This window comes from Cavia porcellus, unplaced genomic scaffold, assembly GCF_034190915.1.
Source record: "Cavia porcellus strain 051 isolate PalLab524CR breed Dunkin Hartley unplaced genomic scaffold, mCavPor4.1 scaffold_2, whole genome shotgun sequence".
NCBI classification, from domain to species: Eukaryota; Metazoa; Chordata; class Mammalia; order Rodentia; family Caviidae; genus Cavia; species Cavia porcellus.
Genome location: NW_026947485.1, coordinates 19,834,679 through 19,858,044, shown reverse-complemented (window position 1 = coordinate 19,858,044; position 23,366 = coordinate 19,834,679). Strand labels below are relative to the sequence as shown.

Below are 23,366 nucleotides of genomic sequence, written 5' to 3'. Positions count from 1 at the left end.
ATTGCTTCTGTGTTATCGAACCTATGAGAGTACAGGTTTTTGAAATAGGTGTTGATGATCTTACACATTTCCACAGAATCTGTAGTGATTTCACCTTTTTCATTCCTTATTACATGAATATGAGATTTTTCTTTCCTTTTTTTAAATAAGGTTGGCTACGAGCTTATCAATTTTATTCATATTTATATTCTTTCAAAGAACCAACTCTTTGATTAATTGATTCTTTGGATTGTTTTCTTAGTCTTTATTGCATTAATTTCTGCTCTGATTTTTATAATTTCCTTCCTTCTTTTGGCTTTGGGCTTGACTTGATCTTCTTTTTCTAGATGTTTGAGGTGTATCATCAGGTTGTTTATTTGTTTCATTCTGTTTTCCTGATGTGGGAACTCAGTGAAATAAATTTTCCTCTGAGGACTGCTTTCATTGCTTCCCACAGATTCCTGGTAAGTTGTATTTGTATTTTTATTTGCTTGTAGATATTGTTTAATTTCTTGTTTAACTTTGTCTGTGACTCACTGGTTCCACAAGAGTATATTATTCAATTTCCATGTGTTTGTGGGGTTTTTGCAGTTTCTTTTATCATTAATTTTTAGTTTCATGGCACTATGATCCGATAACATGCATGAGATAATTTCAATTCTTTTGTATTTACTTAAGTATGTGCTGTGAGCTAATATATGGTCTGTTTTAGAGACTATCCCATGTACTGCTGAGAAGAATGTATATTCTGATATTGTTGGATGGAACACTATACGTCTGTCAAATTCATTTGTTCACAGGTGTGATTCAGTTCTGTTACTTCTTTACTGATTTTCTGTCTGGTTGATCTGTTCCTTGATGTCAATGGTGTGTTAAGGTCTCCTGTTATAATTGTGTTATTGCTTATTTGATTATCATTTCTGTTAATACTTGCTCGGTATAGCTGGGTGCTCTGGAATTTGGTGCATATATATTTAAGATTGTTATCTCTTCCTCTTGAAGTTTTCCCCTAACTGGTATGTAGTGGCCTTCTTTATCTTTTCAGATGATTCTTGGTTTGAAGTTCACATTGTCTCCAAACAGAATACCAACTCCCACTTTTGGGAGGGGTGGGAGGTTCCTGTTGCATGAAGTATTGTTTTCCATCCTTTGACTTTCAGTTTATGAGTTTCCTTTTGGGTTAGATGGGTTTCTTGTAAACAGCATATGGTTGAATGTTGTTTCTTGATCCATTCTGCCAGTCTGTTTCTTTTAATTGATGAATTGAAGCCATTTACATTAATGATTATAACTGTTATATATTGGTTGATTATTGACAGGTTATCTTTTTGTTGTTATATCTTTTACCTTTCCACTCTAATTAATTGTCTGCCTTGCTCAGTGTTTTTTTTTTTTTTTTCCTTATGTGTATCTAGAATATCTTTCAGTATTCTTTACAGGGTAGGTTTGGTGATCATGAAGTTCTTCAGCTGTTCTTTGTCATGAAAGTATCTTATTTCCATCCACTTTGAAGGACAGTTTTTCAGGGTACATCAGGCTGGGTTGGAAGTCATTTTCCTTTAGGATCTGAAATACTTCGTTCCATGCTGTTCTTGACTTCATTGTTTGTGTTGAGAAGTCTGCTGTGATTCTGATGGGTTTTCCTTTATAGGTGATCTGTCTCTTTCCCTCTAACAGCTTTTAATATTCTGTTCTTACATTGGATTTCTGAGATGGTGATTGTTATATGTTATATGTCTGGGTGTAGTTTTATTTTGGTTATGACTATTTGGGGTTCTATATACTTCACTAATCCATATGTCAGTTTCCATTCTCATGTTTGGGAAATTTTCAGCTATTCCTTCTGTAAATAGCCTCTTGATATAATTTGTGTTTTCCCTTCTTTTTCTTTTATCCCTATCATTATTATGTTGTTTTTCTTTGCATCATCTTGCAGCTGCTTAATTGTTATTTCCTGATTCCTTCTTATTTTAGAACGATCTCTCCTTTCGTCTTCACTAGTGGCAATCTTGTCTTTGAGGTCTAAAATTGTATCTACACTTTTGTTGAGATGGTTTTAACAACTTTCAATGGAATTTTTGATTTCCTGTGTATCTCTTTGAATCTGCTTCATGTATTTTGTTTCTTATATTGTTCATCCAGGGATTCTTTTTTTTTTTTCTTTTTTTTTTTGCATTGTTCCTCTAATTTTTTTTAACTGTGTCTTCTTTGGATGTGTTCAGCATTTCTTTCATTATTTTATCATTTCTTGTTTTACCTGGGAGATTATTTCTAATTTGAGTTCCTTCATAGCTTCCCGAAGTTGCTTCTTTATTTCAGTTGCTATCATTTCAGATGTGTGGCTTATATTTTCTTCTATGTACATGGCTCCTGGCTTTCTTGGGATTGCTAGAGGTTTGACATTGCATTTTGTTCTTTCGTCTTATATCATTTTCCTATATTTCCGTGTTTCCAGCAATGTTCCAAAGCTTCCTCTGGGCATGTTGGAAGTCGCCTCCTATGCCCTGGCTCCTGGGACTGAATGGAGGTTGTTGAGTGTGACCCACACAGACCCACAGGACCTCTCATGCCACCTTCAGTGTTCCAGGAAGCTGGGCAGGCACCTAACCACTGTGGGTGATGGTCCAAAGCTCTCCTCTGGGCTAGCACTAATGCACTGGAACTCACCTTGCATGCCCTGAGCTCCCTTGATTGAAAGATCACTGGGCATGGTCTAGTGAGGCCCAGAAACCTGTGGAGCCTAGTCCAGTGTGTCTGGAAGCTGGGATGGCACTTAACCCTTGGGAATGATAGTCTTAAGCTTCCCCCGGCCTGTGCCAGTACACTGGTACTCTGAAAATGAGAAATTTAGTACCCTCTCATCATCTCATCACATCCCAAGGTTTTATGATACAGTGTTAAAAACTGTATCTTTACAGAATTATTAGCTATGTTGCTTTGTTTCATAATCTGTTACATTGTCTATCTCTTTGTAACTCATTCATTTTCTATGATACTAAAGAAAAATCACTTTGACAGTTTTTATAGATAAGAACTATTCAAGGGGTTACTGGAATAGGGTCTTGTGGTAGAAGAGAAAAATTGAGATCAACTTTGAATACAGCAAAGAAGCATACAGATTCCTAAGGAGTGTGGGCAGTGAATGGAAAGAAAGATTAGGAGAACAATGATATCATAGCTGTTCCTGCTTTCTTTAAGACAGTACTTTAAAATGCACATAAATTTGGCTCTTAATTACCTACCATAATTTAAGAGCTGACATCTGTGCAGTACAATGTTTAAAATTAGTAAAAGGAAACATTAGAATAACAAAAGCCTGATTAGGCTACCTGGATGGGATTCATGCTAACAGCAGCCAGGGTGATGAGTTATCACCAGGGGGTGGCTGGAATATGATCAGGTTTGGTGGCTGAAATCTGAAGGTGAGGGATGCTTGCTAAAATGATTTAGCAGGACTCCTACAAAACTGGGTGATGCAAACACAAAGGTAAAAGCCTAGAAGAGCCTGACTACTTTGATTGTGGAGAAAATCTTGTCAGTAACAATCTGTAATCCTAATGGATAACAAGGTGCTAACTTCTCTGTCTGTCTGTCTGTCTGTCTGTCTCTCTGTCTCTCTCTCTCTCTGTCTTTCTCTGTGTCTCTGTCTCAATCTCTCTCAAGTATTTTGGTATTTCTTTGTCTTTAAATTAAATTGGAAGTAGTGTGTGTAGCTATATTTTATCTTTTGTTACTGTTTTTGAACAAAACATTGAAAGAGCTGCTACTGGATTTGGCCACAGAGAAGTCCCAATTGAGTTTTACTACATTTTTTTCTGTACTGATTTAGAAGTTTCACATCCTATTTTTACATATCTTACCTGAAATTTTACTTTGCATATTTATATGAAAATTTAAAGTTTGTGTTTTAATCACGTTCCCCACTTTTACCCATTTCAGATCATTTTAAGGTTGCTGGGGCTGGGGGTTTAGCTCAGCGGCATAAGCACCTGCCTTGCAAGCAGGCGGTCGTGAGTTCGATCCCCGGTACCGATAAAAATGAGAAAGACAAAAAAAAAAAAAAAAAAGGTTGCTCATCCTCTCTCATCTTTCATACTTTGATTCTCATCTAATGTTTGCTTTCCTTATTGTAAATGTAGCCTACATTTATAATTTTTATTGTTTATTGAAACTCCATAAGAGTTTGGCATTTTATATTTATGTACATATTTTAAAGTTCATTTTATTTTCCATATCTTCTTACCTCTCTGGCCTTCACTCTAAGACTTTTTTCTTCTGCTTGAAGTACATCTTTTAGTGTCAGAAATTTTAGGATTTAACTGTTTTTTTTTTTTTTTAATCTAAGGAAGCTTATATTTTCTCTTAATTGTTTTTTTTAATTTTTTTTTTACTTCTTAAAAATAGTTTTTGTGGAAGAATTGTAGACATTCCATTTGATAGTTTTGGGGATGTTTATTTCTGTTTTCTATTTATAACACTTAAAAAATATTGCAATTGTGCTCTTGATAACATTGTCACAGTGAAAAAGATGATCGGTAGTCTACCAATCATCTGCTGGTATGCTTTCTCTGTCTACATTAAGATTTTCTTTATATTCAGTTTCCACAGTTTTCAATGACTTGTCTGCTCATTGATCTTCTTTTTTATCTATTCTTAGCGTCAGAATGTTTCCTTTATTAATGAATTTATGTTTTCCTTAACTGGAAGGCAACTTTCAGACTAAGCATTTTTAAGATTTTCACCAATGTCTCTACTCCTCCTTTCTGGGATCCTGTAGTGTACATTTATATTATACAGCTACATTACGGGAGGTATGTACATTCTGTATTATACAAATATAAATATGTGTTACACATTTTAATGTCTGCCAAATTTTTTAATCTTCTTTTACAGTTTCCATTGAATTCTTTTCTTTTATATGCATTTTAAGCAATTTATTCAATATGTCTTCAGAATTCTTTCTTTAGCTATATCTGCTTTATTATTTGATCTGTCCCATGAGGATTGTTAATGGTTTAAAATCAATGTTTGCCTATTTGAAAGTTCTGTTTTATGCTTCTAGTTATTTAAGTAGATTATATAGTTTAAAAAATATTTTATGCCTGAAAATTTTACTGCTGAATTTATTTTGTTGCTTACTTGGCCTATTGTTTTAATCGTAGCTTATAATTATGAATGTTTGTATATGCATATACATGTTTACATATTTATCTGACTGACCTGACTACATTTTCTAAAAAAGGGGAAAAAATGCCCATATGTTCACATTTTCATGTGTGGCTTACAGCCTGACATTAGGTAAATTTCTGAATATAGTTATTGAATGAATTCAAGCATTTATCACTCCCAACGCATATCATTGTTGAATAAGCTACTTTAAAACTTTCATTTTCTTTAGAAGGACTTCACTTGTCCTTTTACATACCACAGTGTCTCCATTTTTACTGATCTGACAGGATTCCTAGCAACCTTTCCCTCCGATCTCATTGTTTTCTGGTAGCGAGTATTCTAGAGAAGTTATGCAGTAACCCTTTTTGTCTGTTGAAAATAATTTGTATTGTCCAGTAGGGCCTGTTGAATCTTCTGTCTTGAATGTAAAGATGTCAATTGAATATGACTTCCTTTGGTGTTCTTTAATTTTGTACAGTACTAAATGGTATTTCTCTCTAGACCATCATCTTAACTAAATTTATTTTCTTTTACATCTTTATAATGATTTCTGTAACATTTTTTGCTTTGTTTCCCCAGACTTTCCTCATATAATTTAACTTAATGCTATCATTTGTCACTGTTTTTAAATCCTGTAGTTTGTGTAAGTTCTAGACATTTTCAAATCTGTCTTCCATTTATGAAATTTAGTTTTGCATAATAAAGTTAGGTTTTACATTGAGTGTACTGCAGTTTTTAACTCAAAATACTCTATTTAATATCTGCATAATATCTTTTTGATATAAGATCACCCCTATTTTATCTATCTTGAGTGGTAGCATTTTCTTTAATACTCCTGAGAATCAATATAATCATCTAAGTTTTTTTGTCTCGTTCAAAAGCAAGATTTATTTTTTTGATACCGGGCATCAAACTCACAACCTCGCACTCTCTAGGCAAGCACTTATGCTACTGAGCTAAATCCCCAACTCAAAAACAAGATTTGAAAGAGAGGATTGTTCATTCCATTCAGAGAAGGATTTTTGCCAGACTAATTTTTTTTACCACCTAAGACTGATAAAAAGTGGTACTAATCTGTCCAAAACAGAACTTTTTTCACAGGTTGCAATTTATAGCCTTCTTCTGAGATGGAAGTAGAGTTTTTAAGACAATGATGGACAGTTTTTCATGAAACTTTGAGATTAAAACTTCACTTACTGACTTTCACCATTCAGTTGACTACGTTCAGTCATCTAATGGTCACTAAGCACAGGTCTTTTACTTTTGTAACTGTTCAATAAATCCACCCCCCCCCTCCCAGAACACACACTCGCCTTGCACGTAGATAGATTTGAATTGGTCTATTTCCCATTTTAGTTTCTTGTTTTTGAAATAAATTTATAAGTCAGTATTTGCAGCCAGGGAACTGTGACTGTAACTCAGTGATAGAGTGCTTGCTTAGGATGCCCAAAGCCCTGGGTTCAAATTCCAGTACTTACACAAATAAATAAAACTGAATTTTATGACTTAACAGTCTCTCTGTCCTAAAATAAATTATTGATGTTGTTCTGCTAACATGCACTTAAGAAAAAGTGCTTTGAATACACTTCTTCTGCCTTCTGTTATTTTCATGTGATTTGAAAACTACCTGTTGCCGGCCGATATCTAGTGTGTACCTTTGCTTCTTACACAACACTTGTGTAGGAGGGTGCCTGTCCCTCTGAACTGAGTGTGTTACTGTAGTTTTCCAGGATCTCTTAGGCATTTGACCAGTGCTTTTTTTTTTTTTTTTTTTAAGAGAGAATCATGTAGCACAGATTCCTTGCTTTTGAAGCTCTTTCCAGTTTTCAAACAATTTTTTTCTTCTTTTGGGTGTTAGTTCAGCAATGATATATCATTTGTCTAAAACTGTTGATGTCTCAAAGTTATCTTAATGGTGAAGTCTAAAGCAAGATCTTTATAGAACTAGATAACCTAGTTAATAAATATTTATTGAGTATATATTAGAGATGACATATTTTATGTTAGGATGTAATTTGGGAGAGTTACCTTGTAGTATTCTATAATTTAGCTGAAAAAGCATTACTATAATTGTGCAAACCTGAGAAAAACACTAGGAAGAGATTTTAAGGAAAAATATGATGATGTAGGTTGCTGTGCTGCGGTAAAGGGAAACCAACCCAGGATTCAGTGGGTGGCCTTGAATGCTAAGGTAAACTGCTGAAAATAATTTGTGTTTGATCTAGTAAAAAGTGAGTGTTCCAGGGAGCTCTGCACAGTAGCTTAAGGCAAGGAGGTGACCGACCAGTTACAATATCCTGGAAGAATGCAGGTACAGGATGGCAGGAGTGCTGGCTTAGAGTGGTTTAAGTATGATCGATGAAGAAGTCTTAATGGAAAACTGACAGGACATGGTAACTTTCGGGTGAGTTGTATAGAATCAAAATGTTTTTACTGATTACAGGGGTATTATATGTGAGACCACTGTTGCAAGTTTATTGAACTGTGGAAAAATATTACGAGTGATGTGGTAAGAAAACAAAGTATGACGATATGACAAGTTCCAGATCTAGAAATAATTGACATGGTAATTACGTGTTTGTTCCTTAGACCAGATGTCTGATGCTTTCAGCTGCCCACATTTTATCCATTGTAATATGGCTCTGAACATTCTATAGTTTGGGTCTTTATGTTGTTACTGTTCAGCAAGGTATTTGTGCTGCCTCCCAGTGGTCCATTTGTTTTTAATCCTGTGCTTCCCCCCCCCCCCTTTTCTTATTTAAAAATACTTATCGAGCATCTATTATGTTGCTAGCTGTAGAGAATAAAAGGGACTAAAATTGTGTACTAATTGTTGATCACTAAACCCTACTACATTTTCAGTAGTTGATTTTCTAGGCCTCATTTTCTGGAAAAATAGTTGTTTTAAAGGAGAAAGGGAAAAATATTCTTTACTTGGAGAGGGTTTTGTTTTCTTTAAGCTCCGTTTTGGAACTTTATAAGCATGCAACATTTATTTTGTTGTCCACTAGGGGACAGTGTGTCATCATTACTGTTTTTTCTTCCATCTCAGCAAAAAGTATACAAAAAGAAACTTCTTCTCAAATTAGTTTGATTTGATATTAGTGATTTGATATTAGTGATATTAATGATCTTATCAGCTTATAATGATTTATAAAATCTGCACTTTTGGTTTTTGTATTTTGTACATGGCATATGTAGAGATATGTATACATAAATACAGCTATAATTAAAACTATTGTTTTATGATATTTGAAATTTTGTGGCATTTAGAGAACAAACATGTAAACATGCATTTACAAAAGAAGGCTAGCAAACGATATTAATATCAAACTACAAGCAGTATGACTTTCAGATATTTCTGTGATTCATGGAAATTGAGTCAGGCATTGGTATGGAATTTGCTTAGACAATGCAATGTTTATTCTTCCAAAAAGATTGTATAATCTCCCGAGACATCTAAAGCCTAAATATATACACATCTCTTTTAACTTTATAGTTGTCCTTTTGGCAGGATGCATTGTATTCTTTGGGGATGATGTGTATGGAGGATGAATATCTCTAAAAATTTCCTTCCAGGTTGTCTATAAAGATTTGGGAAACCATGATGTCACAGTTCTTCCTGCCATTCTTTGGGACAGAATTCCACAAAATCTACATGATTTTTTGAACAACCTATGATAAATTTAACTGTACTTCTTTAGGTACTAATATCTATGTAATACAGTGATGAGATTTAATCTTTAATGATAAAATTTTAAAATAGTTCAAGTACTTTAGGAATAGTTTGTACAAAAATTGTCTTTGGAGGAAAATTACAAGGCATCATAAGTAAGGAATTGGGATGACACAGCCACCGTAGAAAATCCACCACTGATATTCTTGTCAGGTTTACATATAGTAATCTGCTTTCCTGTCTGAATCTTAAGAGTGAAGGCTGAAGAGGAAGCGAAAGAGCTGTCATGAGTTATGGAGGTGTTACTGTCATTTCCCAGCTTCTGTGAAATTAAGGCAAATCCTCTTTTCCCTGCTTTCCTAAAAACTTCCCAGAGCTCAGGGGTTCCATTTGCATTTGTCCATCAAGGCTTTATTACTTTGTTAAAGATAATACATGCAATCAGCGTAAAGAAACCAGTCCTTCCACCAAGGCAACAGCCCAAAGACAAAAGAGACCAAAGGACTGCACCACATTTGCTGACAAAGCTTGGTTACTGTGGAGTAAATTTTGAATCACTTTAGGTGTTTAAAAGCTAATGGCAATTAGAACTTTCCTTTTGTGAATTTTTCAGCTAACCACAGCATATTTCATCTTATTCTTGAAATTACAAGTGATAGAGAAACAGGTAAATAAAACTTTATAGGTAAAACGTGATGAAGTAGAATCCTATGTAATTCAGTTTGAGAACGCAGAACATTAAAAAACACTAGTAAGTTTTCTTGTGATATTCTTAATAATAGTCATAAAATCCAACTACTAAACTCTAGGGTCTCTGTGAAAAATTGTTATATACTGAATAAAATTAGATCTGGAATTATTGTTGCTTTTAGCTTGGCTTCCATGATGTTTTCATAACATATGGACAATGAGGCTTTGTAGGTTACTAACTTAGTTCTTTTGGGGGCCTTTTGCTGAGGACTATAATTTTCAGACAAAAACTTTTTTGTATAGATTTCAAATATATTTATGGAAAAATATTTTCTAGAAATTTGAACCATGTTCTGTTTATTGATTTTATGTGATTAAAAAATAAAATTTAATTTCCATAATGGACTTTGAAGCTAAGTTTAAAATAATGTTTGTGTGTGTGTGTACAGAGTATAAAATAAGTTCATTATGGAAAATTCGAGAATATAGCAAAGCATAAGGAAGAAATACTGTCATAAGTCCATTATCCAACAAGTGTTAACATTTAATATTTTTCTTCCCAATAATTTCAGAATGCTGACTAAGGAGAATATATATATATATATTTCCTTTTAGGTGGTTTGTGTCTTTTTTGCTATAAGGTAGTGTTAATGAAGAGAAAGAATGAATGCTGTATTTTTAACAAGCTGTTAAATGTTTATTGCTTTATGAGATGACAGAATGTAAACATTTTTAAATTCGTGAATTCTAACATGGTTATCAAGTAACATTAGCTAAGGAAAATTTAAGAAAATAGTGTAAACTGGAACACATCTTGTAGCATCTTATAGTGTAAATCAGTCTCTGTTCAACTCAACAAATGCTTGCTTATTATTTTTTTGTGTGGACTTGTAAGCACTGATGAACAGTAATTACAGCTCATGCTCTTTATGGTTAATGAGCTGAAACTGAAGTAAACCTGAACCCTGAAGATTAGTGTTGTCAGAGCTACAGAGAGAAAATAAATTGCTGATATATTTAACTTTATTTTCTTTTCCTTTTACCATGAGAATTTGGATACTCATTTTCTCCTAATATTTTTCTGTACTCTAACTTATGACATTAATGTGCCACCGTAAGAACTCTTATCTCTGGTTTCCAAAATATTTTTCCTCCATTCTGAGCTCTACAGTTGCATTCTGATCTCCCCATGCTCTGCATTCCCACCTCCCCGCTGCCTGGAAACACCAATAATCACCTTGAATCTCATCGTGTACAATCCTTCATACATTGCACAGCATTTCTTGTCTAGCAGTGGAATTGACTTTTTTGTTTTTGTTTTTGTTTCATGAAGGAAATATTCTCAGATCACTTGGCTGCTGGGACAACGCAAATGTTTTTCTAAATGTTCCAAACAGGTTTCTTTGTGATGAAGGCAGTGGCTGTAGATAAAGAATGGATAGGAAATGTGTATCATTTCTGGATCTGCTTGCACTGATTTTTGTTTTCTTCTCGGTTAGGCGTTACATTTTTCTGCTTCTTTCCCTTCTGCTTCTTTGCTTGTTTTGCAATACTTTATTGTGTGTCACAATTTAATTGTAAGATTATAAAGGCACTACAATATTTGAGTTTCCTCCAAAGAACACAAAAACTTAGAACCAGTTTTATTACGGGAGATACATTTGATCCTGTAGAAGTTTTTTTTTGACTTTCGCTGGGGAGACCAAGTTCAGTGCAGCCTTCATTTGCAGACTGCAGTCCAGTCGTGGCCTTTCAGAGACCTGAAGGGAAGCCTTGGTGCTCACCAGGGTCTCTGCTTTCTGCTTCTGCTCAGCTCCCCAGCTTCCTGGTGCTTACCCTCTGAGTCCTTATTGAATCTCCCCCTGGGTGTCTGCAGTTAGGAGCTGAGGAAGAACTAACCAGGGCACTTTTAGCAAATCCTTAGGCTTTCTGTTCTCCTGCTTCCTGTCGGGAACTTTTCTTGCACAAATTCAAGGCATCTTTTCACCAAGTTGTAATCTTATCTTTCCTGCCCAGAGATATTACCATTCTATATTTGAGCTCCATTTCTCTTCTTTGCAGTCTGGAAAAAAGTCTTGGTACATGTTCTTTCAAGGATTACAGCCATACTTGTATCACTATCCAAAAACGTTTATGTCTTTTACACACATTTTTCCAGATTTAATCATTATGCATATTTAGAGTAATATGAGCTACTTGATCAAAGCTGAAATCAGAAAATGCCACAAAAATAATTCTTAACACTATTATTATTGAATACTTATGAGACTCAGTGCTTTAAATGTATGTCATACCTGATTTATTTTCCACCAAAAACCCCATATTTCTTGGAGTATTATTGTTCCATTTTCAAGTGAAAATGTGCTATCAGCATTCTCTTTCTCTCAGCATGATAAAATATCTGTGATAACATAACAAAGAAAAGATTTACTTTGGCTCATGGTAATTTCAGTGCACAGTCAGCTGGCTCCATGACTTTGGGCAGGATGTGGTGAGGGAGGACATCGTGGCGGAGCACACGGCACAGGGGGCTTGTTCACCTCCTGGCAGTCAGGAAGCTAGCATAGAGGAAGAGGCTGTGAGGGCCCATGCCCAGTGACCTCATTTCCTCTCACCAGGCCCTGCCTACTAGAAGTTGTACTCCACCCACAAGGTGGTACCTTAGACTGGTGACTAACACTTTATCACATGAGCATTGGAGAGACATTTGAGGTTCAAACCGTAGCCTGGGGAGCTATGCAACCTCAGTAATCAAAGGTCACTAGCAACTGTCCAGGGTGCTATGTATGAATACCAGTAACCTTGGTCCTTTTCAACAGCATAATTTACTAAAGGAAAGTTGTGTTTTATTCAGTGAACAACAAATGGGCCAGTGTGCAAAAATGAGTAACTATGTAACTCATTTTATAATGATAGTATATAAATACTTTTTAAATCAAGAAAATTTATTTAAAAGAATCGTATTTTCATATGGACAAAAAATTGAGGTGCTAATACAGAGCTCCCAGGTATACTATGCATGGTTTGTTATATTGTTTTTATAATTTTATATTACTGTACTGCATTTGTGACAATTAATGAATTAACATTGACATGGTATTATTAACAAAGTCCGTACTTTACTCAGATTTCCATAGTTTTACCTATTGTATTTTTCCTATTTTAGTTATTTCATTTATCTATTTATTTTGGTACTGATAATCGAACTCAGGACCTTGTGCTTGCCAGGCAGGCACTGTGCCACTGAGCCGTATCACTGCCCTCTGTTTTTCCTGTTTTAGTGCGTGCCTTACTGTTAGTTGTCATCTCTCCTTAGGACTTCTCTTGGCTATGATATGGCTGGAATGACCGTATTTGGATGATCATGGTTTTAAATTTTGTTTTCATTTAAAGTTATGATGTGTATTAAAAGAACATATTAATGGACTCAGTGTGACATTTCCATACATGCTTGTAGCTTGCATGGATCAAATCCAGCCTCTTTTTCTGCCTCCTCTCCTCCTTCCTCATCTGTAGCAGTCTCTATTCTACATGCTAAGGAGACTTTTTTTTTCTTTAGATTTCACGTTGATCTTAATAGTTTTGAGGAATGCTTGTTAGGATTATTATAGAAGGTACTTCTTTTGGAATTTTAAAGATGTTTTTATCATAGTTAGAAAGGATTATAGGTTTTGTGGAGGAAAACTGTACACGTAAGTGCCACTCTGCCATGTCAGATCAGAAATGTATAGATAGTACCACTCTGATCTTTTAGTGTTCGTATTGACCTTCTTTGTTTAGCTTCATGTTAAACACTTTTATTCTAAAATATCCAGAACTCACAAAGGAGTGTGTGTTTCCATAGTGTCAGTGATAAAAAAGACAATCTGTACTTTTCTATTTCCACTTTTCTTATAGATTGAGTTTTTTGCATATCATATACTTCTTTAAAAACTGCTTCATTGAAATACATGTCATATATCATACCATTTAATGTATGCAATGCAATGATTTGTTCAGAATTATGCACCCATCACCATAATCCATACTAAAATATTTTGTCACCTAAAAATAGAACTCCATAGCCACTGGTAATTATTCTCCATTTTTCTCTGACTCCCCCCCTCATTTCTCTCCCCCACCTCCCAACCTGAGGCAATCTCTTATATGGCTGTGTATGTTTGCCTATTCTGGACTTGAAACATAAATACTCCTATCTGACAGCTCCATTTTTAATATTTTGAGGAATCTCCATGCTATTTTCCATAGTGGCTGCACTGATTTATGTTCATGTAACAGTACGCATAGATTCCCTTTTCTCAACATCCTTGTGATATAAGGGAAAGAAACTCACAGCCTGCTATGTGTCTGGTATGAGTTCGTGTTCTCTAAAATTGAAGAATGAATTTTAGGAACAATGGAGGCTAAGAGCAGAATATATTCATTGAGAGAAAGAAAACTTCTGAGAGAGAGACTGAAGGGTCCTGAGTGGTTGCCAAAGAGACTGTCTTTTTTTCAGGACTTTTATAGTGTAAAACCACAAAGTGAGGCAGTCTGAGGTGGGGAAAATATGCTAACTAGCAAGGTGGGCATGAGGTGGGACAGAGCTATGGCCAGTCAGTGAGATTAATTGCTCAGCTAAAATTAATTAAATCAGGAACCAATGGGCAAGAGAGTCACATAGCAAGAGGACATAGATAAACAACAGTGACCTCTCATAGGAGGTTGGGATGGTGACTCCTGGCTTCTTCAGGGTGATAGAGATCTGTTTAGAATATCAATTCCTGCTGCTCATGCTTAGGAAGTATGTGGATGCATGATTTGTCTTTTGTCTTGACATCGGGACCACAGCACAGGTGTCTCTCTCCTCCAAGGTTGCAAGGTATCTGGTCTTCTGCACTGGCTCCCTCCAGGCCCTAGCCCTGTCTGACAGCCTATAATGTTTCTATCTAACTCAGCTGCCTGTAACACTTGGCCACATTTTTTTTTTGTCCCTTTGGTAATAGCTATGTAACTGAAATGAAGTGATATTTAGGTGATTGTATATAATAAGTGCATGAAAAAAATTCTTAACAGCACTAATCATCAAAGGAATTTCTCAGATAAATATTCATTTGCATTTTCCTGTGTTATCAGTAGTCTTTTAGAGATATAGGTTTTTGAGATGAGTTCAAAATTTATAAATTGTTTATCTGATCTTTATACAAAAGTTTTCTGAGTATATGTGTCTCTCCCCGTCTCCTTTAATCAGTTTTTAAATCTGCACATTATTAGTGGGCTACTTTCATCTTATAAGTATAAACTGGTTTCAAAAGAGCTATAGATTTATACCTTTTCTGTTTATTTTTAAAAGGAAGCCTTAATTATCATCATGTGTGTTATATTTAAATCTAATAAATGAGACGAGAGGGTAGATGTGTATTATAGATCATGCACACTGTAATTAGTTAATCATTGAGTATGAAAAATGCATGCTAATAGTTGCTTTTTATGTTCTTCAGTTATAGAATACTTACTTCCGTGCTTACAAATGATGTGACATGGGTGATAATCCCCTCCTAAATGTTACATTTTAAGCTTAAACATTCTTGGCTTAGAAAGATTTATTTATGTGAAACAACCGTATGGTAGCCTCCAGGTTAAAAAAAAAACAAAACAATGGAAGTATAATGTTGACATGTCACATGACATGCACTTATGAGAAACATAAAGTAGCCACCATTTATTCCCCAGTTCCACACCTTACAATTTCAGGGAAATTGATGGAAAGAGTAGCATAAGCCATTGTTCTCATGCAGGAGGAGCCCAGGGCCCGCCTGGGGAGGTATCTTGGTGGTAGTGAAACTTCAAAGATGTTTTTCTCTGTACTATTGCCAGGCCTCAGGCTAAATATTCAAATCGGAGTACACAAAGTAACCAAATAACAGCCAATGTCAACAGATGAGTTAAACTGAAAGGGTGATGATATCTCTATCACAGTCAGAGCCTCCCTTGCTTTGAATTCCTTGTCATTTATGGAGTGCCACCATGTGTTAGGCATCCGGCTAAGTGTTCCATATTCACAGATAAAATGAAAAATGCTTTACATTACGAAAATTGTCATCTGGTGGCATCAGGTGGTCAACAGAAAAGATCATTGAAAATGTAGCCTGCTAAATGAATTCATAGCTGAGCAAAGAGTCACCTCTTCCAAACTGGGCTAGCAGATAGAAATCAGGGTAGGTTTTTCAAGAGTCAAGGATGCCTGGATTGAGCCACCAAGAGTAATTAGGATCAGCCAAGCTGAAAGGGTTTGGGAAAACTTTCCTGGCAAAGGAATCACCAGGGATAGAAAGTATAGAAAGATTCAGGAAAACAGCCTTGTGGGCAGTTTGAAGCAGTTCTATGTGGCCTGGAGGAATGTAAGGGGGGCTGGGAGGAGAAGAGGCTTTTTATTCCACCTACAGGGGCGCAGACTCTCGACTGAAGTTTGAAAGTAGCCTTTAAAGGATGTTAGGCAGGACAGTGATGTGGTCTAAGATATCTTTTAGACTGTGCATAGGATTGCTCTGAAATGAAGAGGAGGAAAGATTGGGGAGGCTGCTTAGGAGAGCACTGCAGTCACTGAGGACCAAGGTGCCTTGCTGGCATCATTCTTAATGACATCTTAATGTACAAGTAAATGATAAGGAAATTGAGGCAGATGTTGGCGTTGAAAGAAGACATTAAAAGACAACGCCAGGGTTCAGAGTTTGCTGACCATGTCTTTTTAAAAGTAGCACATTTCATAATCGTGTTATTTGTTTCTTCTTTTCCTTCCCATTGTATCTTCGTACCTTCAAGAATCTTAAATAAAGTTAGCTGGTTTTCACAGGCAATATGATTTAAGGCAAAACATACCTTAGCAAGTTGTGAGATAACTCATGAATGAATTTGCCCTGCTTCATCTCACTAGCAAGTCTTTCCCTGCACCAGTACTCAGAACAGTTTGTAGCAAAGTTGGCGAACACTCAGAAACAAGGGCAGAAAAGGGTCCCAGTCACCGAGGAGGCAGTCACCCTTCAGTGCAGAGCCAGAATTGGTCAGCATTGCATTAAAGGGAAGTAATCCCTTGGGTCTGTTGATTAGCATTTGAAATTGTGTCCCTGATTTTCTTTTTATCTGTAGCAAGCTCTTTTTTCTTCTTGTCTCTAGGAAGAAGTGGTTGCAAAGTACTTCCCCTGTATGTAGGGGACTCAGTCCCTGCCAGTGGTTAAGATCTGAGTTCATGAAATGGGAAGTCCGGAGAGCAGCGGATTCTGCAGAGTGATTCTTTATCGAATTTTATGTTTTCTCCCTGAAATGCTTATTGTTTTACCCTTCGTTTTCAGGATGAACAGAAGGTACAGGAGAGCCTAAGACAAGGTGCCGTCATTATTGCTGCCTTAATGAAAGACAGAAACTCTGCGCTCACTGGTCAGCTGCTGGTGGCATGAAGCACATGGACAGGAAATCACCTTTCGGGCTTCTGATCATGTTTGCCTGTCTCTACTGCATTTCCTTCCCATCCTGCTGCCTCTTATTGTGTGCACGAGAGATGTTCAAGTTATTTTCTCTATCTTATAAGTTACAGGATGTGATACTTAGACAATAAAAGTGGGTCAGTGTTTGTGTCTGTCGCGTTGGGTATGTCAAATATAAATTGTCTGACTCACAAGAGACAATGACTCGCTTCACATAAAGGATCGTCTCACAAAGGAGAAGTGAAATTGGAATCAGCATGGTGAGCCATTCATTCCTTAAAGGTGTGAAAATTTAGAAAACTTTCGCTATGATCTTAACTCTGTTATTTAATAAATCACAGTATAATTGGCTAATGAATAAGATTCTAAAGTTGTTCTTTCAATATGTGACATTTTGTCTAAAAAACAGGTTACAGAAAATAGACCTGCTTCACACATTCTCACATTTTCCCTCTTTCCTATCTAGATCCCAAAAAGAGATGTAGCCTTTTGCTTTTCCATTATTTTTAAATTGTATGTTTTCTTGGGTTTATGAAGCATAATTTTGACTTTCATTGTTTTAAGGAGTCTGATTTTTCTGAATAAGTTTTTAAAAAGCCTGAAGAGCTTAATAAAACTCCAGTGACACTGGTTGGCCATGCTGGTGGTCTTCTGAGAAACCTGGAATCCACAGTTGAATGACTCTTTTGCTGTAGATATTACTGCCTTGTCAAATCAAGTTCTTCTTTTTCATTTTATTTTAAACAGAAAAAAACCCAAAGGTTCATAACGGGATAATAGGAGAGTAGCAGTGGTTGATGCATTGTGTATTGTTATCTTCAGAGTAGTTAGAGTACAAGATATAGGCATGAAAAAACTGTCCAGACAGTATTAGCACGAACCTTTCTTCTCAATGAACTAAGAGGAATTAGTAATATGTCTTAGCTACTTGGAGTATATATAATATATATTTCCTTTCTACTTCCTTCTTTTCTCCTTTCCTCCATTCCAGATTCTTTCCTTTTGAATAATTTCTTCCCATTTCACGGTATCTATTGTACATTTTGGATTTTATTTAGTCTTTTGGGTTCTCACACTAATGAGACCATATGATATTTACACATGTGAATCTCATTTACTTCACTTATGTGCACGGTTTTGAGCTGCATCCATTTACCTGTAAAGTTCGATGTTATCCTGTTTTGTGGCTGAGTAGCACTCCATTATATTAAAAAAAATTTTTTTTAACAGTCCTCAGTTGAAGGCCATTTGGGTTGTTTCCGAGATTTGGCTCTTACAAATTGTGCTGCTATAAATATGGGTACACATATATTGCAGTGGTATGTTTTTAATTCTTCTGGGAAGATATCCAGAAAGGTATCTTAAAGAAAATAAAAAGAAAAATGGAAGTAAAATAAAACAGTTTCAAGTCAAACTAATAGGAAAGTAACAATAATTAATGTATTACACATTGATGTCTCCCTGTTAATTACTCAGACTACAAGATAAAGACATGCCGAATGTCTAGATAATATTAGCACAAATCTGTCCAATGAACTAAGAGAAACTAAGTGTATACTTATCTTAACTATCCTGTGAATGTACATATTTTCCCTTTTCCTTTCCTTTCTGCTATTAGTTTCTCTTTTCTTTTGAACAGTTTCCTTCTAATTCACAATATCTGTTGTACATCTTGGATATTATTTACTTGTTCAGCTTTATTAGTGAGTTAATTCATTGTTTACACACATGGGTCTGATTTATTTCACTTATGAGTATGGCCTCAAGTTGCATCCATTTACCTTTAGAAGTCTTGAGTTTATCCTTCTTTATGACTGACTAGTACTCCATTATACCTTTAGAAGTCTTGAGTTTATCCTTCTTTATGACTGACTAGTACTCCATTATACTTTTTTTTTTGTTTTTACCCATTCCTTGGTTGAGGGGAATTTGGGTTGTTTCCAACAATCTAGTTATTAAAAATTATGCTGCTATAAAAATAGGAACACATGTATTATTGTGGTTTTTAACTCTTTTGGAATTCTTTAATTCTTCTGGAAAGATATACAGAAAAAAATAGCTGGCTTTAATGGGACCTCTAAACCTAGTTTTTTAAGGAGTCTCCACACTGATTCCACAGGGGATATACTACACTATATTCCCACCAACAGTATTCCTTTACCCCACAGCTCTGCCAGCATGTGTTACTGATTGATTTCCTGATAGTAGCCATTCTTTCTAAAATGAGATTAAATCTCAGTATTGTTTTAATTTGCATCGCTTGAATCACCAGTGATGTTGTACTTTTTTAAAACATTTATTTGCTATTTGTATTTCTTCTAAAAAGTACATATTCATTTCAAATGTCCATGCTAATCCTAATTTTTTGAGGAATCTCCACACTAATTTCCACAGTGGTTGCACCAGGCAACGCTCACATCAACAGTGGAGAAGCATTCCTTTTTCCCCACAGCCCCTCCAGCATTTGTTATTGATTTCCTCAAGATAGCCATTCTCACGGAGTGAAATGGACTCTCAGTGCTGCTTTAATTTGCCTTTCTTGAATGATCGATGAGGTTGAAGATTTTTTCATGTATTTATTTGTAATTTGTATTTCTTCATCTGAGAAGTGTGTATGCCCTCATGTGCCCATTTTTGGATTAGGTCCTTGCATTCAGGGGATCTGATTTTTTTTCAGTTCTTTATATGTTTTAGATATAATTTCTTTGTTTGAGGCACAACTGGCTCTAAATTTTTTCCCACTGTTTACTTTGTCTTTTCCTCTGTGGTGATTCCTTTTCATGTGAAAAACTTTTTGATAAACTAAGATCGTATTTATTGATTCTTTCTAGTATTTCCCATGCCGTCTGCCTACAGCTTTGTCGAGATTTGTACCTACCTTGTCTTCCAGGAGATTGAGTGTCTCAGCTTTAATATTTAGGTCTTTGATCCACTTTGACTTTATAGTGCAGAATGCTAGGCTGGGTTAATTCTTAGTCTTTGGCATGTGAAAAGCCAGTTTTCCTAGCATCATTTAATAAAGAGGCTGTTTTTCTTCCATTGAATATTTGTTTTCTTTGTTAAAGATAAAGTGGGTGAGTGTGTTTGGAGTTGCATCTACATCTTCTATTCTGTTCCACTGATCCTCAGGGTTGGTTTTGTTTGTTTTGTTTTTGTCTTTGCCAGTACCATGTTGATTTTATCACAGTAGCTTTGTAGTATAATTTCAAGTCAGGAATTGAAATCGCTCCTGCCTTGTCTTTGTTGCGTAGAATTGCCTTTGCTATTCTAGGTCTCTTCTGGCTCCAAATGAATTTTAGGACTGTTTTCTCTAATTCTGTGAGGCATGCTCATGGAGTTTTGATTGAGATTGTATTAAATCTGTATGGCAGTTTTAGGACTGTAGCAATTTTCACTATGTTTGTTCTTCCTGTCTGTGAGCAAGAGATATCTTTTTATTTTCTGATACCTTCAATCCTGTTTTTCAGAATACTGTAATTTTCTAGGTATAGAATGTCTACTTCGTTTGTTAGATTGATTCTTAAGTGTTTCATTTTTGGATGCTATTATGAAGGATATTGTCTCCCTTTCTCTCTCTGTGAGGTTGTTGCTCATATATGGGAAGATTATTAATTTTTTTGTACCTGCAGTTGAACTCAGGACCTTCTGCTTGCCTGGCAAGTGCTTATACCACTGAGCTATATCCCCAGCAAGCTATGGATTTTCAAGTGTTGACATTGTATAAAGCCATGCAATTGAATTTGGTTATTAATCAAGGAGTCTTTTGGTGGAGTTTTTGGGGTCTTCTATGTAGAGTATAATGTCATCAGCAAATCATAGTAATTTAACTTCTTATTTTCCTATCCTTATTCCTTTTATTTCTTTCTTGTCTAATTGCTCTAGCTAGTATTTCCAGAACTATATGCAGTAGGATTGGTGAGGCTGGACATCTTTGTCTTGTTCCTGATTTTAGAGAGAAAGCTTCCCACTTTTGACCAATTCGTCTCATGTTAGCTGTCGGTCTGTCACAGGTGGCTTTCATTAGATTGACGTAGAGATCATCTATTCTAATTTTCTGCAGGGTTTTTATCATGAATGGCTATTGGATTTGTCAAATGCTTTTTCTGTATCTCTTGAGATGATCATGTGATTTTTGTCTTTGGCTCAGTTTATATGGTGTATTGCATTTATTGACTGGTATATGTTGAACCATTCCTGCATCTCTGCATCCGTGGGATGTATAGTCATGTTGATGATTTGCTGTATTCTGTTTGACCATATTTTATTAAGGGTTTTTGCATCTATATTCATTTGGGAGACTTCAGTTTTCTTTTCTAGTTGTGTGCTTCTCTGGTTTGGGTATCAGAGTAATGCTTGCTTCTGGGAATGATTCAGGAAGTTTGATTCCCTTTCAATTTCATTAAAGAGTTTCAGCATTAGTGGAGGTAGGTCTTCTCTGAATTTCTTGTAGTATTCAGCAGTAAATCCATCAGAGCCTGGGCTTTCCTTCATTGGTAGGCTTTCAATTATATTTTCAATTTCATTGACTGATACCAGGTTCCTTATATCAGATATTATAATTAGGTTGCTTATAGTTTCCTGATTTAGTTTTGGTATTCATATGTGTACAGGAGTCTGACCATATTTTGTGTTTTCATTTTTTTATTGTACAGGTTCTTGTAGTAGATATTGATAATCTAGATTTCCACAGAATCCATTGTTATTTTACCCTTTTCATTCATAATTTAGTGAATTTGAATGTTTTCTCGTTTTTGATAAGGTTGGATAGAGATTTATCAATTTTATCAAATAATCTTTTAAAGAACCAATTCTTTGATTCATTGATCTTTTGTATTGTTTTGTTAGTCTAAATTGGATTAATTTCTTCTCTGATTTTTATAATTTCCTCTCTTGCACAAGCTTTGAGTTTGATTTGTCTAGCAATTTGGGTTCAACATTAAGTTGTTTATTTGAGCTCAATATATTTTCCTTTTTTTTGCATTTTTTTTTGTCTTTTTCGTTTTTATTGGTACCAGGAATCGAACTCATGACTGCCTGCTTGCAAGGCAGGCACTTATGCCGCTGAGCTAAATCCCCAGCCCAATATATTTTCCTGATGTGGGAGTTTATCACTATAAGTTGCTGTGATATGCCTCTTCTTTAACTTGCATTTATTGAGGTGACCATGTGATGTCTTTGGCTGTTTATATGGTGTATTACATTTATTGATTTGCATACACTGAACCATCCCTGCATCTCTGGGATGAATCCTTGTTGGTCATGTTGTATAATCATCTTGAACCACATATTGAAGTAGGAATTGATAATCTTCTAGTTTCATTAAACTTCAATATGTTTCAATATGTTGCATCTACATATTCATTTAATTGTAAATACTGTTAACTTTCTTCCTTAATTTCCTCTGTAACTTTTCATGTGTTTGTTTAATTTTTGTGGTATCTTTTGCAATTGATTTCCAGTTTTATTACATTGTGGTTAGAAAATATGCATGTGATAATTTCAAACCCTGTGCATTTACTAAAGCATGTTCTGTGAGCTATTATTTGGTATATTTTGGAGATCATCCCATGTGCTGGACTGTGGTGGTGTATACGAACTCATACAATCACAGTGTTTTCATACAAGGGAGGAAAACAATATAACGTGTATGGCTTCCTGGCTAAAGTAGTACAGTTAGCAATAACAATAGTTTCAAGTATGTCTTAGGTACTGATAAGCTGTGGAAACTATTAACTTGATACCTTTAACCACAGGAGCAAATCCTTAAGTGATATAACAAATTCAGTGTATACCATGTACTTATATGCAGTTATTTTCCCCTTAATGGAGTAATTTTACCTTGTTGCAGGGGAGGGGATCTTAAGATGGGTAGGAAGCAATAAATATTGATGAATTAGGTCAAGTAGAGTAGAATCAAGGCTGCAAGTCAAAGGATTGGTCACTGGATTTTTGAGAAACTGGAGGACCCAAAAGGGAAAGAATGAGAGAGAAAATGAAGGGGCATTAAAATAGGTCAGGAAGGGAAAAGACAATGTTTACTCAAAAGTATGATGAATTCAAGAAATGGTTGAGGAAAGAGGATCAGTAGATGAAAACAAAAAGTGACATAAGAAATCTAAACAGTGATAAAAAGGAAGAAGAAGAAGAAAGGACAAAAAGAAAACAACAACAAAAAACAATCACAAAATACAAGACAAAATCCAACCAGGCAGGAAAAGCATAATCAATCAAGATAATAATCAATCAAGATAACAAGATAACAAAAGGAGAATAGAAGTAGGAATATTCCTCTGATGTTCACAGTTGTGTTGTCGTGTCCAAGATAGATCTCAGAAGTGTGCTGTTTGCTCCAGTATAAAGAGCCCTTCTCAGACGTGGTCTTGGAATCAGAA

General features: G+C 35.4%; 1 protein-coding gene across 2 annotated transcripts in view; it reads left to right on the top strand.

Moving 5' to 3' along the window:
* Crppa (CDP-L-ribitol pyrophosphorylase A) overlaps positions 1–22,314 on the top strand; it is a 270,573-nt gene extending 248,259 nt beyond the window's left edge. The window contains exon 9 of one of the 2 annotated variants that reach the window (XM_063239034.1): positions 16,843–22,314. In XM_063239034.1, coding sequence (XP_063095104.1) covers positions 16,843–16,947 — 105 coding nt within the window. In that variant the 3' untranslated portion in view covers positions 16,948–22,314. The remainder of the gene's footprint in view (positions 1–16,842) is intronic. The other variant, XM_023565081.2, reaches the window with a different exon arrangement.
* Positions 22,315–23,366: the final 1,052 nt, after the last annotated feature.